Genomic DNA, 16571 nt, shown 5'->3' with positions numbered 1-16571 from the left:
TTTAACTCAGAGCAGAAGATTTTATCCTGTATTGGTTACACAGTATACTTGAAAGCAAGCTAAGTCACATGAAAGTAATTAGTTTTACTGACAATACGTAGCTGACGTCACGTGATGTTTCTTGAGCCAGCAAAAAAGCGCCTCTAGTGGTTGCAGCCATGTAGTGTACCCCAATGTAATTAAAAAATAATAATAATCTGGCCAGTCTTCGAACCGTAATGTTTCCCCACAGCTTGTTTATGACAAAAATCCATCATCTCCCTCACTTTTTTTGTTTTTCAGAGAAAAGGCGCTATTCTGACACCATGCCACTGTGAAAAAAAAAAAGTAGGCTTCACTACGCACCTCAAAGGCCTACTGAAATTAGATTTTCTTATTCAAACAGGGATAGCAGGTCCATTCTCTGTGCCATACTTGATCATTTCGCGATAATGCAATATTTTTGCTGAAAGGATTTAGTAGGGGACATTGACGATAAAGTTCGCAACTTTTGGTCGCTAATAGAAAAGCCATGCCTTTACCGGAAGTCGCAGACGATGACGTCACTCGTTGAGGGCTCCTCACATTGTTTTTAATGGAAGCCTCCAACAAAAAGAGCTATTCGGACCGAGAAAACAACAATTTCCCCATTAATTTGAGCCAGGAAGAAAGATTTGTGTTTGAGGATATTGATAGCGACGGACTAGGAAAAAAAAACACGATTGCATTGGGACGGATTCAGATGTTTTTAGACACATTTACTAGGATAATTCTGGGAAATCCCTTATCTTTCTATTGTGTTGCTAGTTTTTTAGTGAGTTTAATAGTACCTGATAGTCGGAAGGGTGTGTCCACGGGTGTCTTGAGGCCAGTGTCTGATGGAAGTCGACGGTAGCTGTATGGACGGCACAAGCTCAGCTGATCTCCAGTAAGTGGCGACTTTTTACCACAATTTTCTCACCGAAAACTGCTGTTTGATATTTGGTAGGGATCCATGTTCGCTTGACCGCTCTGATCCATAGGAAAGCTTCACCTCCGGGAATTTTAAACAAGAAATCACTGTGTGTTTGTGTGGCTAAAGGCTAAAGCTTCCCAACTCCATCTTTGTACTTTGACTTCTCCATTATTAATTGAACAAATTGCAAAAGATTCAGCAACACAGATGTCCAAAATACTGTGTAATTATGCGGTTACAGCTGACGACTTTTAGCTGTGTGTGTGCGCAGTGCTAGTATTTCCTTACAGTCCGTGACGTCACACGTACACATCATCATTCCGCGACGTTTTCAACAAGAAACTCCCGGGAAATTTAAAATTGCAATTCAGTAAACTAAAAAGGCCGTATTGGCATGTGTTGCAATGGTAATAATTCATCATTGATATATAAACTATCATACTGCGTGGTCGGTAGTAGTGGGTTTCAGTAGGCCTTTAAAATTATAACCTGGCATGGGAGCTATAACTGTTTTTGTAGTGAATATGCTAACCTAGCATAACGTTGGTGTTAAAATGTTAACATGTAGCTCAAATAGCTATTGTAGTGATGTTTATGTTTGTGCCCTTCTGTCCCACTCCTTGATGATGATTTTGTGATTATATAGCGCTTTTCTCTAGTAACTCAAAGCACTTTTACATAGTGAATCCCTAATATCTAAGTTACATTTAAACCATTGTGAGCGGCACTGGGAGCAGGTGGGTAAAGTGTCTTGCCCAAGGACACAACGGCAGTGACTAGGATGGCGGAAGTGGGGATCGAACCTGGAACCCTCAAGTTGCTGGCACGGGCACTCGACCAACCGAGCTATACCGCCCATCGACTGTGGCATCTACTGTGTTACATTGGACAGGTGCAGGGTTACAGTATAGAATGGAGCATCGATTTACAAACTTAATTGGTTCTAGAACATGGTTCGTAAATCGAAAAGTGTGTATAGTGAAGGAGAGTTCCCCATAAAAAACACTGTAAACAAGAATAAAAAAAAGTTCCCATTTGAATAAAATAAATGCACACTGTGAAGACACACATATTTATAAAACATAGCAAGGGAGTAAGGCAAGGCGATATGGATGAAAAAGTATATCTCAATATATATTTTTTTAAACTCAATGCTCGATATATATCTCGAAATATTATAAAGATATGAATTTTTGAGTGAAATTCAGTGAAATTGAAATGAATGACAATTGTACTGTAAACAGGCAGTGGCAGTTTTATTAGCCCAGTTAGTCAAGAGGTTATAAACAACACAGAAAAATAACTGTATAAGTAGCACAGAATTACATAAGATAATAAAATTGAAGAATATTATCCATCCATCCATCTTCTTCCGCTTATCCGAGGTTAAGTCGCAGGGGCTGCAGCCTAAGCAGGGAAGCCCAGACTTCCTTCTTCCCAGCCACTTCGTCCAGTTCCTTCCGGGAGATCCCGAGGCGTTCCCAGGCCAGCCGGAAGACATAGTCTTCCCAAGGTGTTTTGGGTCTTCCCTGTGGCCTCCTACCGGTCGGACGTGCCCGAAACACCTCCCTAGGGAGGCGTTCAGGTGATATCCTGACCAGATGCCCGAATCACCTCATCTGGTTCTTCTCGATGTGGAGGAGCAGCGGCTTTACTTTGAGGCCCGCCACCTGGCGGAGGAAGTTTCATTTAGGCCACTTGTACCCGTGATCTTGTCCTTGCGGTCATAACCCAAACCTCATGACCAAAGGTGAGAATGGGAATGTAGATCGACCGTTAAATTGAGAGCTTATCCTTCCGGCTAAGCTCCTTCTTCCCCACAACGGATTGATACAGCGTCCGCATTACTGAAGACGCCGCACCGTTTCGCCTGTCAACCTCACTATCCACTTTCCCCTCACTCGTGAACAAGACTCCATGGTACTTGAACTCCTCCACTTGGGGCAAGATCTCTTCCCCAACCCGGAGATGACACTCCACCCTTTTCCGGGCGAGAACCATGGACTCGGACTTGGAGGTGCTGATTCTCTTTTTTCTGCATAAAATTAATAATATAGTTGTGCAAATAATACAAAATGAATCAAAGTCAGATAAATGCATTTGCTTTCTGGTCAGCACCAAGTAAGTGACTTGACTTAATTGTGAGACTCTGATCTTCCTCACTTAGGCATACATTTTTGGCAGCATTTCTCGTGCAAAATTTGCCCGGCTTGGAAACTGGAGAAGAGTTTTGTTTTGGGCTTACATGGTAAACAACTCAAATGAATGTTATCGCATACATTTGTCCAAATGTGGCCAAGTAGACACATTGTGGGTTTCCTGGATGTGGTCTACATCTCTAAAACAAACATCTAAAGAAGAGAATCCCTCTGCCATCTTCCACTCATTTTTTAAATATATAAATCGCCCGCCAGAATATTTTCTTTTCTCTTCTACGACTCCATCCATCCATCCATCTTCTTCCGCTTATCCGAGGTCGGGTCGCGGGGGCAGCAGCCTAAGCATGGAAGCCCAGACTTTCCTCTCCCCAGCCACTTCGTCTAGCTCTTCCCGGGGGATCCCGAGGCGTTCCCAGGCCAGCCGGGAGACATAGTCTTCCCAACGTGTCCTGGGTCTTCCCCGTGGCCTCCTACCGGTTGGACGTGCCCTAAACACCTCCCTCGGGAGGCGTTCGGCTGGCATCCTGACCAGATGCCCGAACCACCTCATCTGGCTCCTCTCGATGTGGAGGAGCAGGGGCTTTACTTTGAGTTCCTCCCGGATGACAGAGCTTCTCACCCTATCTCTAAGGGAGAGCCCCGCCATACGGTGGAGGAAACTCATTTCGGCCGCTTGTACCCGTGATCTTATCCTTTCGGTCATGACCCAAAGCTCATGACCATAGGTGAGGATGGGAACGTAGATCTACCGGTAAATTGAGAGCTTTGCCTTCCGGCTCAGCTCCTTCTTCACCACAACGGATCGGTACAACGTCGGCATTACTGAAGACGCCGCACCGATCCGCCTGTCGATCTCACGATCCACTCTTCCCCCACTCGTGAACAAGACTCCTAGGTACTTGAACTCCAACACTTGGGGCAGGGTCTCCTCCCCAACTCCTCCCCAACTTCTACGACTCTTTTGTCATAATTTGGGATGTCTGTTGTGATTTCCCTTCCTGGTTCCATGACCTGCCCTATCTTGCCTCTAATTGGCCTGTCCCTAATGTTTTGCCTTAATCTCAACCAATCGTGACTCATCATAGTAAACAACCAATCAATCATGGATGTTCTTGTACGTGCAAGCAGGTTTTGGAAGGAGAAAGGGTAGGGGTTTAGTAGCCCATGAGAGGGAGTGGGTGAGTGTCAAGGAACACACCATTAACGGCGTTTGGTCATTTTAGCGTGAAATAAATTATATCGATATTTTCTTAATTCCAATCTTGCTTAAAAATATATATCTTCCAAAGACATGCACCTGGAGATAGGTTGATTGGCAACACTAACTTGGCCCTAGTGTGTGAATGTGAGTGTGAATGTTGTCTATCTGTGTTGGCCTTGTGATTAGATGGCGACTTGTCCAGGGTGTACACCTCCTTCCACCCAATTGTAGGCCCCCGTGACCCCGAAGGGAATAAGCGGTTGAAAATGAATGGATGGATATCTTTTAAACTCGATATATCGCCCAGGCCTACAAGGGAGTATTGAGTTTGAGTTTATTTCGAACATGCATGCATACAACATTATGCGTCACAATTTCCAGTTTCTCTATTCAACATGTTCGAAAAGGAGTAGGAAGAAGCAGAGCTTATTTAATCATACCCCTTTTCCTTTATTCACAATGTACTCAATAATTAATAAGATTAAACATTAATAATAATTAGTGAAGTAAGTTTTATATTTCATATGGTGAGATGAATAAGATTATCTAGAAAACGAATGGATGGATGGAATAAATTCACAATTCTTCTTTGTACTTTGTAAACACCAAGTTTGAAGACTTTCTTGAATTGGATCAATTTAGAACAGTGTTTGATTTCTTTGCTTAATCAATTCCATAATTTAATTCCACATACTGGTATACTAAATGTCTTAAGTGTTGTACATACATACAAATGTTTGAAATTAAATTTTTCTCAACAATCAACATTAGATTAGGTCAACAATCTCTTTACTATCACAACAACAATGCTGAACTGTTCACATGCGTGTTCTCACCTAAGTCCCTTTGGTGCTCTAAAAAACGTCAACCAAGATGCTACGGTTTGGAAAAAAGGAAAATCCTCTTTACGTTGCTGTCGGCGAATGTCTGGGAATGATGGCTCCATCTGGAAGTTCGTAAATTGAAAAGTTTGCACAAAGAGGAGTTTACACATTGAGGTTCAAGAGTGTGATCACAGTAGTAGTAGTAAATTCCGGCTGAATGCGGGCTAATGTTTCTTCTGCCTTCATTTTAGAGCAACGCCTCACTTAGCGAGATGGACACCAAGCTGCAGTCTAGCGGCCAGCCTGGGGACGATTTACTGACGCCTCCCAACGACATCGTCACCAGCAGCGATCCCGTCAGCAGCCAATCAGGATCCAAAGCGGCGAGCGAGCCCTCAGACGAGTTTGTGGACCTCACAAATAGTCCGGGCGACTCGCTGGGGTCCGACAGCGCGACGATGGATGATGAAGAAGCATCCAGTGAAATCCCTCTGAACGACGACTTTGTTGATATACTGGGAAGCGAAACTGAAGAGCAGCGACAGGAAGCGGCAGCAGGGCGGGCGGAGACCACGCAGGGTGAAATTGAGTTGACCGTAGAGCCAGCTGTAGAAGATGCAGCGCCACTTTTAGACATCAGTGGTGATTCACCAGCAAATCCCACATCGCAGCCACCTGGCAAAATAGCGGACCCTTTGCTGGACTTCCTCGTAGACCCCGTGCCTGTCGTGGTCCACAAGCAAAGCACCCCTGTCGTCGCAGACCTGTTCGAAGACGAGGGCAGCGACCTGTTTGCCGACTCACGGCAGACAAAACCTTCCAAGCTGCCTCATAAGAGCCTCTTTGGCGAGCCGGACGACGATATGTTCACAGAGCCGCTGGGTGGCAAGATGCCCACAATGGACAAACCGCTCGCCCCAAAGGCTGCAAGTACCGGCGCTGGCAGCGGTAAAGTTGGTGGGCCGCTGTTGGAGAGCAGCAGCGGCAACGTTTTTACAGAGGAAGCCGTCGCCAAGCTCCCCAGCAAGCCCTCCCTCGTCAACACGGCCACTAACGGAGTCCACGAGGAAGAAAACCCTGACATATTTGCAGGTGAGTCTTTTGGTTTTCATTTAAACCAGGGGTGTCGAAACGTTTTCCTACTTAGGGCTACACAATTTTTTAGGTTTTTTTTCAAGCTCCATGGCTCTCCTCAAGCTTGGTCCCGGGAACCCTAAAGGGTCTCAGTCATAAAAATATTAAAAATAGGTCATATTATTTAAACTTTTTTTAATCAACGCTTAAATCTCTATCAATTCAGGTCTGTCAATAAAAAAATATATATATATATATATACATATATATATATATATATATATATATATATATGTATGTGTGTATCGGTTGGGGACATCTCTACGCTGCTGATCTGACTGCGCTTGGGATGGTTCCTGTGGACGGGACTCTCGCTGCTGTCTTGGCTCTGCTTTGAACTGAACTCTCGCGGTTGTGTTGGATCCACTATGCATTGAACTTTCACAGTATCATGTTAGACCCAGTCGACATCTATTGCTTTCGGTCCCCTAGAGGGGGGAGGTGGGGTGGGGGGTTGCCCACATGTGTGGTCCTCTCCAAGGTTCTCATAGTCATCATTGTCACCGACGTCCCACTGGGTGTGAGTTCTCCTTGCCCACTGGGTGTGAGTTTTCCTTGCCCTTATGTGGGTTCTTCCAAGGATGTCGTAGTGGTTTGTGCAGCCCTTTGAGACACTTGTGATTTAGGGCTATATAAATAAACATTGATTGATTGATTGATATATATATATATATATATATATATATATATATATATAAATATATATATATTTTTTGTCTGTACCATTTTTTTATGATAAAAACAGAATATGCAAAATGTTCCCCCTCAAAAAATTCAAACTACAATATTTGATGTGAAGTAATTGAAACCTTAAATAGGTCAATAATTTGTAACATTCAGTTTCAGATCTACCTGTTGAGTGTAAGTTTTTATTTTTTTTTCATATTTTTCATTTGTTTTATGCCTTTTTGTCAAAGAAAACTTTTATGCAGCAAACATACAAATTATGCAATATTTTCCCCAAAACATATTTCAAAGTGGAATATTTGATGTGAAATAATTGAAGCCATGTCAATATTCATAACATTAGTTTTGATTCATATAATTTTTCGAGTAATGACAGTTTTTTAAAGAAGAAAACCAGCCTGCATGGCAGTTTTGTATTATTAGAGTCAACGTTGCAACTTTTTCTCGTTACAATGCACATATTTGCTTTTAACTTTTTTATGTTTTTTGTCCTTTTTTGATATTGTTTTTAGAATGTGCCGAGGGCTGTTAAAAATTAGCTGTGGGCCGCAATTCGCCCCCTGGGCACACTTTGGACTCCCCTGTTCTAAACTGTCACAAATGTAAAAAGAAGCGAAGCTGGTGATTCTGAGGGATGGAAACTTAAGTTTTTTTGTGGTTTGAGGGGAGAATGTATACGTGTTCAGGTGCATTCGATTAGACAGGTTCCACTCTCACAAAATAGACTTGCTTCTCTCGTCTAGACGCCACAGTGGAGCTCTCTCTCGACAGTCCACGCAGCGAGAGAAAGAATGAAACCGCCTCCGCCACCAAACCTTCGACATCTTCTGCTGCTTCCGTGTCGAACGCTGCTTGTGTGGTGGCCAAGACTCAGGCGGACACGTTGGAGGAGGTACATTCAAGATTAACAGGCAGAAAGTAGATTGCCAACCAGTACTGGCAGTTTCTCCAATCTGTTGACTTTACTTTGTCAAATATTTGTTTGGCAATGTGTAGTTGTAGATCCATTCAGATGTGAAGTCTCATATTCCATCCATGATTGTAATGTTGCTCTCTTGTGGGCTGTTAAGCAATGAATGCAAGAGAGGAGTACAGACAAAATGTTCATCTTCTCAATCGTTTTCAGTTGGAAGCAGAAGAAGAGGAAGACCAATTCGACATTACCATCTCTATTACCGACCCAGAAAAAATAGGTAAGGCTGTGTGTCCACGCATGTCTTCATTACTCTTTAACTTTATTGTACACCCACACTTTAAATATGCACTTTTTTAACATATTAGATGCCATACATTACATAAAACAACGTACCATTAGGGAAAGGGACAGGAGGACACTGACATTTTAACAACCACCTGATGCAGCTCTCACCTTTGTAGCCCACTGACGGATAGTTGGCAGAGCTCCAGGCTGTATTTTAATATGTGCAACGAAACCTTTTTTATATCAAAGCTTCAAAGCTACAGGCATGTCAGATTATGTACATGAGGACAGAAGTTCTTTCTTCATGTTTGGTGCTCATACACCAAATACACATGACAGTGAGAAATAGTAAAGAGTCAATCTGTTCAAATTAATTAACATCATGATAAAGTAGTGGTCCTCTCAAAGGGCTCACTCAAATATTAACACTGAATTAGTAATCTTACTCTTGATTTTAATCTTATTCAATATATATATAACCTATGTACAGTTTACCAGGATAAACATTGTTAAATTATATGAAAGCTTGTGTAACCACAAATATTCTTATCAAGTCTTAGATTAGGCTGATAACATAAATACACCCCAAATATATTGCAAAATAAGGGACTCATAAAAACTGTTTAAAAATAAATGTACATACAATTACAGTGGTAAAATAAATACATTTTAACCAGATAATGTTTCTTAAATAAGCTGTCAAAATTAAGTAAATGAAAATACAGCTTTACCTCATTAGTCATAATTTTTGCGCATAAGAAAATTATTTTTGACGTTTGCTCCAGCATTGTTCTTTTTGAAGATTATTGCAAATGAGTGCACTCGCATCGCAGCCCAAGAATTGGCGCGGGCCCCTGTGGTTAAGAAACATTGTTCTAAAGTACTGTACATCAATTTTTGGCATTAATACTGTACATTTTGTATTATCATTAAAGGTGATGGGATGAATGCCTACATGGCCTACAAAGTCTGCACTCAGGTAAAGATCTCACCATTGTTGGAATGTGCCAAATGTGTGGTTCTTATGTAAAGAAAAAAAAGTGGTTTACCATCGTTTCAGACCACAATGCCCATGTTCCGCAACAAGACCTTCACGGTGAGGCGGCGCTTCAGCGACTTCCTGGGCCTGTACGAGAAGCTGTCAGAGAAACACGGACCCAACGGCTTTATCGTGCCTCCTCCGCCCGAGAAGAGCATCCTGGGTAGGCTTTGCTTTGGCAAATCCCCGCTGTCACTTGTGTGAGCGTGTCTAATGTTGTCATCTTCACAGGTATGACCAAGGTGAAGGTGGGGAAGGAAGACTCATCGTCTGCAGACTTCCTGGAAAGAAGAAGAGGCGCCCTGGAAAGGTAATGACGTCGTAATATAGATCAACCGATATGGTTTCATCAGGGCTAATGTTGATTATTAGAAGTCAAAGAGGCTGGTAACTGATATTTGGAGCTGATATTTATTTGGTGTAAAACCTTTTTAAAACATGAATATTATATTTCAGTAAGCAGCTGGACAAGTATTTAAATTGTTTTTTTTTTACATTGTTTTCAAGGAAACGTTGGACCAGTAGCAATGTTTTATGTGGCACTAATGTGGTTAATTTAGCAGCAAAAACATCGGAGACTTAACAAACACTTTTATTACAAGTGTCTAAGAGGAGTTTTGGGTTTCAAAAGTTAGAAAATCCCCTGGGAATATTAGTAAAAATATGGGATTTTTCTGCATCACAAATTCATCTATTCAATTTTGAGCGCTGGGGTGAGAAAAAAAGGGGAACTTTTCCCACACGCATGTGATGCAAACCTCTGAGGAAGGCCATAGTTTTAGTCAAAACTGTCAAGTACAGAAAAAAACACACAGGTCTGGCTGTAAGAATCAATAAATGCAAAATTCTTTGAAGACCTAATGAACCTTATTGGGACTTTTCTCAAACATGGCAAAAGGCCTGGTGCTTGAGCAATGGTTATTATTAGAGGTGGGAATCTTTAGGCACCTCACGACTCAATTACGATTCAGAAGCTACAATTCAAATAAAAATAGATTATTGATGTATTTTTAATTTATGTACATTGATGGAATTTTTCTTTTTTTTCCCCCTTTTCTCTCAACAAGCATTAATCACATGCAACTTTTTGAAACAGTGCATTTGTAATAAGACAGTTAAATTAATCTCCATTCCGTTTATTAAATGAATGAAAATGTGTGCAAAACTGGAACATAAGTGCCGTAAAATGAGGAGTTGGTCAGATCTCTCGATGTGGTGGCTCACTGCAGTCAGCCAAATTTTCGAACCGTCTGCATTATTTAAAAAAAAAAATCGATTATAGACATTTATTAATCAATTCTACAATTGCCAATGTCCGAATTGCAATGCATCTAAAAAATGTATTATTCCCCCACCTGTAGTTATTACTATCTATTTCACTCATTTTTTGATACTTAACACTGGTATCGTGTGTATATATTGTATCTGCTGATGTAGTTCTGTTGAAGTTGTGTAAAAAAAAAATAAAAAAAAGCTGATAGTTATACGTCAAAATGCCAAATATTGGCGCCGAAAATCTGTCAATCCCCTATTATAAATACAGTAGTACCTCAATTGAGGAGCTCAATTGGTTTTATGACCGAGCTCGTAACACAAATCAGCACCGCCCTTTGAAATCAATCAAGAAAAACACATTTTCACATAAACATTGTTCAACAAACAGTACAATAGAACACACTACAAACTACAGTAGTTTTATGAAGTACAATATTTGTTATAATAATAATTACATACAATATTTAACCCTTCCAACATACTGAAGAGAACTTTGAAATCCTTTTCATTAGCGTCCTGCCTTCAAATTAGATCTAACACTGACAATAAGCCGAGTTACCGAAAAGGGAAGAAAAGAGCGATGATAATGTACAAAGTGGACATTACTATCTTCTACGATTAGAGTGGCGGAGAAGAGTGAACATCACCGGTTCAGAGCGACATGCAGCCTCGACACCACATCTCAGGGCAGCTTCAGGCATGCTAATGTTTTACGATGGTTGTAAAACAGTTATTTAGATCTTAGCTAAAAGCTATTGCTTGGGAATGAGGCTGTATGTTGTTTGAGTGGATCTTACGGGGTACATTACGACATTCGCTACGCCAATTAGCGGCAGGGAAGCTCGTAACTCAAATCTATGGTCGCAACTTAAAAGGATTACAAAAAACCAAGAGACCGCTCAAAATACTTGTAAGAATACTTGCTCTATGACATCGTCCTTAAAGGTCCTTTTGTCCAGGTACCTTCAGAGGGTGGTGACTCACCCTTCACTTCTCCAAGATCCTGACGTCAGAGAGTTCCTGGAGCGAGACGAAGTAAGTGAAAATCCTCATTTTCACAGTTGTAACCGTCGGGGGATTTTTTTACATGGTGGCGGTGGTAGTGTCACAATCCAGGGGCTGCATGAGTGCTGCCGGCACTGAGAGGGGAAGAAGATAACTTCCGACATGTGCTGTGACATTATGAAGTAGAGCATGATCACTCTCCAGCCATCAGCACGTCAAACAATAGGACGAGAATATGACACTTGAACACACCATAAATTGATTAACGAGGACCCCGACTTAAACACGTTGAAAAACGTATTCAAGTGTTACATTTAGTGGTCAATTGTACGGTATATGCACTCTACTGTGTAATCTAGTACTGTGCAATCAATCTACTTATAAAAGTTTCAATCAATCAATCAACTTGTGTTTTTCTGCAGTTGCCCAGAGCTGTGAGCACGCAGGCTTTGAGCGGCGCCGGCTTCCTGAAAATGATCAACAAAGCGACAGACGCCGTCAGCAAGATGACCATCAAGATGAATGAGTCAGATGTGGTGAGTTTGAAGTCGAGCAATGTTTTTTGACAAACAGCCCCACCTAGTGAACATGAATGTCTTTTTTTTTGATGCAGTGGTTTGAGGAGAAGTTGCAGGAGGTGGAGTCTGCGGACCAGCAGTTCCGAAAGCTCCACGTGCTGGTGGAGTGTCTGGTCATCCACAGGAAAGGTACGCGTCATCCATGCGGACTGTCTTGACTTGTCCCGACTTAATCCGTCTGTTTCCGTAGAGCTCTCCACGAACACGGCCAGCTTCGCCAAGAGCACCGCCATGTTGGGCAGCGCCGAGGACAATACGGCGCTGTCCCGTGCCCTCTCGCAGCTGGCCGAGGTGGAGGACAAGATGGAGCAGCTGCATCAAGACCAGGCGGCCAATGACACCTTCCGCTTCGCCGAGCTCATCGCTGATTTCATACGGCTGCTGGGCGCCGTCAGGGTACGGATCTTTTTACCCGTGCCCAAGTCGGGGTGTGTTGACGTGCGTCTAACGCATGGGGCGTTTGTGCGCAGGGCTCGTTTGACCACCGCATGAAGGCGTGGCAGCGCTGGCAGGACGCACAGACCATGCTGCAGAAGAAGCGGGAGACCGAAGCCAAACTTCAGTGGGCCAACAAGCCTGACAAGGTGCAGCTGGCCAAAGAAGAGATCGTGGAGGTAAGATTGACTTTCTGCTCAACTTCCGCCACCGAGTCAACTCATCTTTTGCGGTCCACAGTGGGAAGCCAAGGTGACTCAATACGAGCGAGACTTTGACAGAGTTTCTGCCACTGTGCGCAAGGAAGTGCTCCGCTTTGAGGTACGCCACATTTGATTACACTCGTAGAAGTCCTTAATTAAAGTGTTCCTCCCCCCAACTCTAAACAGAAAGAAAAGTCGAAAAATTTCAAAAGACAGATCATCAAATATCTGGAGACTCTGCTCAAGTCCCAGCAACAGGTGAGTGATCAGCTAAGTGACAGTCACACTACATTATGGTCTTTGTTCAATAGACGACCCAACTGTTGTTGCCAGGTGTATGGTCAACAAACCACCAGGGTCTCCAATTAGGGCAGGGACAAAAAAACATTGCAGTTCTAAACTCCTGTAATTGTTTTAAACATCACAAGATGGCAGTAACTGCATTTGAATTATTATTAACGTTGTTAAACGCTTTAAAATGTTGCTACTCAACTGTTGGTGAGACTGTTACTACTGTACGGTAGTGCTTCTCAATTATTTCCTGTTATTTCTCTTTCCAAACTCTAAACACTAATGTTCAAATTGATAAGCAACATTAACTAGGACAAGCGGTAGAAAATGGATGGATGGAATAAATAAAACTTAAACCAAAAAAAATTAAAATTTGTAAAATAATTTGTGAAGATTAAATTAAAATAAGGAAGTCAGGAATAATGGCTACAATGAGCATGTTTTGTAGTGCACAGCTTTTTAGGAACTGGTCATCAAACTCCCACCCACATCAATTGCTACACCTTTCATAAATGAGCATCTGCTTTCCACTCTATCACTTTTCCCAGATCATTATTAAAGTAAACAAACTTATTATGCAACAGCCTTTCTAATTAGTATGATTATTATTTATTTGAGACTACATAACGTATGTAAATCATCATGTGATGTTCTCTTTCCGTCCAGCTGATGAAGTACTGGGAGGCCTTCTTACCTGAAGCGAAAGCTATCGCCTGAGGAGGGCGCTACACTAAATGCCTTTTATTCTTCTTTTCCTTTTTTCACTCCTGCCTTGTAAAAGCCAAGGACAAACGTGTGCTTTAAAGAAGACCCAATCAAAATGCTTTCTTTCTCAAATCGACATAGATGACTTATTATGAAGTGTATATTTTCCATATAATCTTCCACAGATATTTTCTTATTAGAGGTATGAGCCTGTGTAAAAAAAATAAAAAAAAGAAGACGGGGGTCAAGGGTAGGGAATAGATAGCTGGAAGTGTCGCCGTGGCACAATTTTGTTTACATCACAGGGGACCCACACGGTGACGGTAGCCACCCCTTTCTCTCGCTCATCGATTCAAAAAGGGATAAAGCCAAAAATCTATTTTCGAGCACTTCCTGCTGGATAAAATACTGAAGTAGCAGATTTAGTTTTCTTTACTGCCAGTAGATGTTGAGGCATTACCGGTACATCATGGCTGTGTGTGCAATGGTGTCATAGGTCAAGCTTATACACTTGTAGTAAAAAACACACTTCACATATCTGTGCCTTCTTGTGGACGCCACTTGTCCACCTCAGAGACACTTTAGTCTTGCTTGCAAATAAAGCATGTTTTTTTTTTTACTGCATATTGTCTTTCAACTTTTTTAACGTGTTTTCCTTGAATCTACTGTACAAAGGAAGGGAAAAAAAGGATTAATTCGCTCAGATAAAGTGATAACTCTGAGGAAAAAGCAATTTTCTGTATACAATCAGCATGTAGTATTGTCCAATATTGTCCAATTTTTTTCTCATTAAACTGCATATTTCTCTATCACCTTTGTTTTTTTCCTGTAAAATTACAACTTTACAAAAACATTTGTTTTGATAATAGATGTAGATTGTGTAAAAGCAACATTTAAAACTATTTTTCTTCTAAAATTACAAATTATTACAGGAATTGTGTTTTGGTCTTTAGTCCATTAAACATTTTTTTGTAATTACACCTTTTTATAAATTGGAAAAATTGTAATTCTTAATATCACTCTCATAAAATGGTTTCCTTTTTTGTAAGACCTTAATTGTTTCTTCTGTCAGAGGAACCTATTTTATTTTCTGCTTTATCAAAACTTATATAATTACAGGTGAAACTCAAACTAGAATATGGTGCAAAAGTAAATTCATGTCAGCAATTGAACTTCAAATGTGAAACTGTGATGTAAACAAATGACATGCAAATTGACATATGTCAAGCCTTAATTTGATGGTTATTGCTTCCAGTTTTTGATTTGCAATTTGAGGTTTTCATAAACGGTAAGCCATAATAACCAAAATTATATCAAAAGGTGGTGTGAAATATCTTGAGGTATTTGTTATGAGCTTACGTCATATTCATTTCACCTTGTAAATCTAATTGCTGGAATAAACAAACCTTTGTACGATATTAACATTTTCCATTCGAGGTTGTCATAAGCTGTGAGCCATAAACATCAAAATATCAAGAGGTGGAGTGAAATATCTAGAGTTGCTTGTTGTGAGCCTATGGTATTAGTTTCACCTTGTAAATCTAATTGTTGAAAGAAAGAAACCTTTGAGTGATATAAAAAATAGTTTTGAGTTTCACTTGTATATTTTGTAAAATGACAACTTTTTTCTTTTTGGTAACAACTAAATCCTCGCAAAATAACAACTTGACATTTCGTCTGGTAAAAAGAAATACAATCTTGCAATCCCGATTTTTATATTTTATTCTTCCAAAACGTTGTTTTATGTTGTAAAATTGTGACTATTAAAAATTACTTTGCTCTCACTTTGTGCAAAACTACAACGTTATACTCATTTGTTCTTTTTTTTTTTTTTTTCATTTTTTGACAGCCCAAATATTCCTTTGAAATTGTGGACAAATGAATATTATGTAAAAAAAAAAAAAGCAAGTTTAAAAAAAAAAAGAAATTACTACGTCTGTAAGTGATTAGTGTGATGTATTGCAGAGACACTAGTAATCCTGCTCTACAGTAAACATCCTAAATAATAAGTGCATATACAAATATTTGAAATGTTCCTTTTGAAGGAAACACGTTTTTTGATAATTGGTTTAATCTCTTGACAGTCTTACATCATGTTCACACTGAAAGTCACAGATCATTTCACTTTAAATTCCTGCCAATGTCTTTATTTGCCACGTTACTGAATAGAAAGCGCCCAGAATGGCGTACGAAGACATGTCACCAATGTGCACTGCGTCATGAAAAATGACCTTTTGAAAAATCAAATCAATAAAAGTTGCACTGTTTACACTTGGAAGACCTCACTGTCCTGTGTCTTTTATTTCTGCCAATTTAACAGTAGCATCATTTCTGCTTGTATGTGAATGTTCAGGGCAACAAGGTCCATCAGCAGCAGTGTTGATCTTATTTCCAATCATTTAAAAAAAACTTTGGCTTCAGGGCCAGTTTGTGACGTAGTTGCGTATGTTGCACTTTTGGAAAAAATGTCAAGAGTGCATGAAGTCCTTCTGTTGTTGGCCGATGCAGGACGCTCAGGAGATAAGACACTTTTGCATAAGACAGCAAAACGTTTGGCTAAAGTCCTAACTCATTGTTTACATTGACAAATATGGACAAACATACCTCAGCACCATCTTAGCTTATTCTTGGCAGGACTTGACAGCCTGCCCTTTGAGGGATTACAAGAGTCAGCAAAGATCAAAGGAAGTCTCCTGGTCCCCCCGTGAGGATGTCTGGTGACCATCCCGCCAATTAGACCACGGCTCTATTGACAAACAGACATTTTGCACCCAGCATGGCAGGCAAGCTCAGAGCATTGTCCTTGCAACGTATCTCAGCAGGCCCCCGTGTTGGAAGACGGTGACTTCCAAGTCGCTGTCAAACTGTGCGGTGACCTCAAAAGACTTTCCTTGACTGGT

At 40.9% G+C, this 16571-nt stretch overlaps 2 protein-coding genes across 3 annotated transcripts in view; one reads left to right on the top strand and one right to left on the bottom strand.

Annotated features, from left to right (window-relative positions):
* The window catches only part of snx1a (sorting nexin 1a), a 17951-nt gene extending 2002 nt beyond the window's left edge, over positions 1-15949 (top strand). Inside the window, exons 2-15 of the mRNA XM_061894628.1 lie at positions 5370-6210; positions 7683-7831; positions 8066-8132; positions 9076-9119; positions 9201-9342; positions 9411-9489; positions 11414-11489; positions 11882-11995; positions 12073-12166; positions 12228-12433; positions 12508-12651; positions 12713-12793; positions 12862-12933; positions 13633-15949. Of these exons, the coding sequence (XP_061750612.1) occupies positions 5370-6210; positions 7683-7831; positions 8066-8132; positions 9076-9119; positions 9201-9342; positions 9411-9489; positions 11414-11489; positions 11882-11995; positions 12073-12166; positions 12228-12433; positions 12508-12651; positions 12713-12793; positions 12862-12933; positions 13633-13683 (2160 nt within the window). The 3' untranslated portion in view covers positions 13684-15949. The remainder of the gene's footprint in view (positions 1-5369; positions 6211-7682; positions 7832-8065; positions 8133-9075; positions 9120-9200; positions 9343-9410; positions 9490-11413; positions 11490-11881; positions 11996-12072; positions 12167-12227; positions 12434-12507; positions 12652-12712; positions 12794-12861; positions 12934-13632) is intronic.
* The window catches only part of ireb2 (iron-responsive element binding protein 2), a 33466-nt gene continuing 32691 nt past the window's right edge, over positions 15797-16571 (bottom strand). For both annotated transcript variants that reach the window (XM_061894627.1, XM_061894626.1), the window contains exon 22: positions 15797-16571. In XM_061894627.1, the coding sequence (XP_061750611.1) occupies positions 16461-16571 (111 nt within the window). In that variant the 3' untranslated portion in view covers positions 15797-16460.

This window comes from Nerophis ophidion, linkage group LG03 (genome assembly GCF_033978795.1).
Source record: "Nerophis ophidion isolate RoL-2023_Sa linkage group LG03, RoL_Noph_v1.0, whole genome shotgun sequence".
NCBI classification, from domain to species: Eukaryota; Metazoa; Chordata; class Actinopteri; order Syngnathiformes; family Syngnathidae; genus Nerophis; species Nerophis ophidion.
The sequence above is the reverse complement of the archived record's forward strand: the minus strand, read 5'-3'. Positions and strand labels throughout refer to the sequence as shown.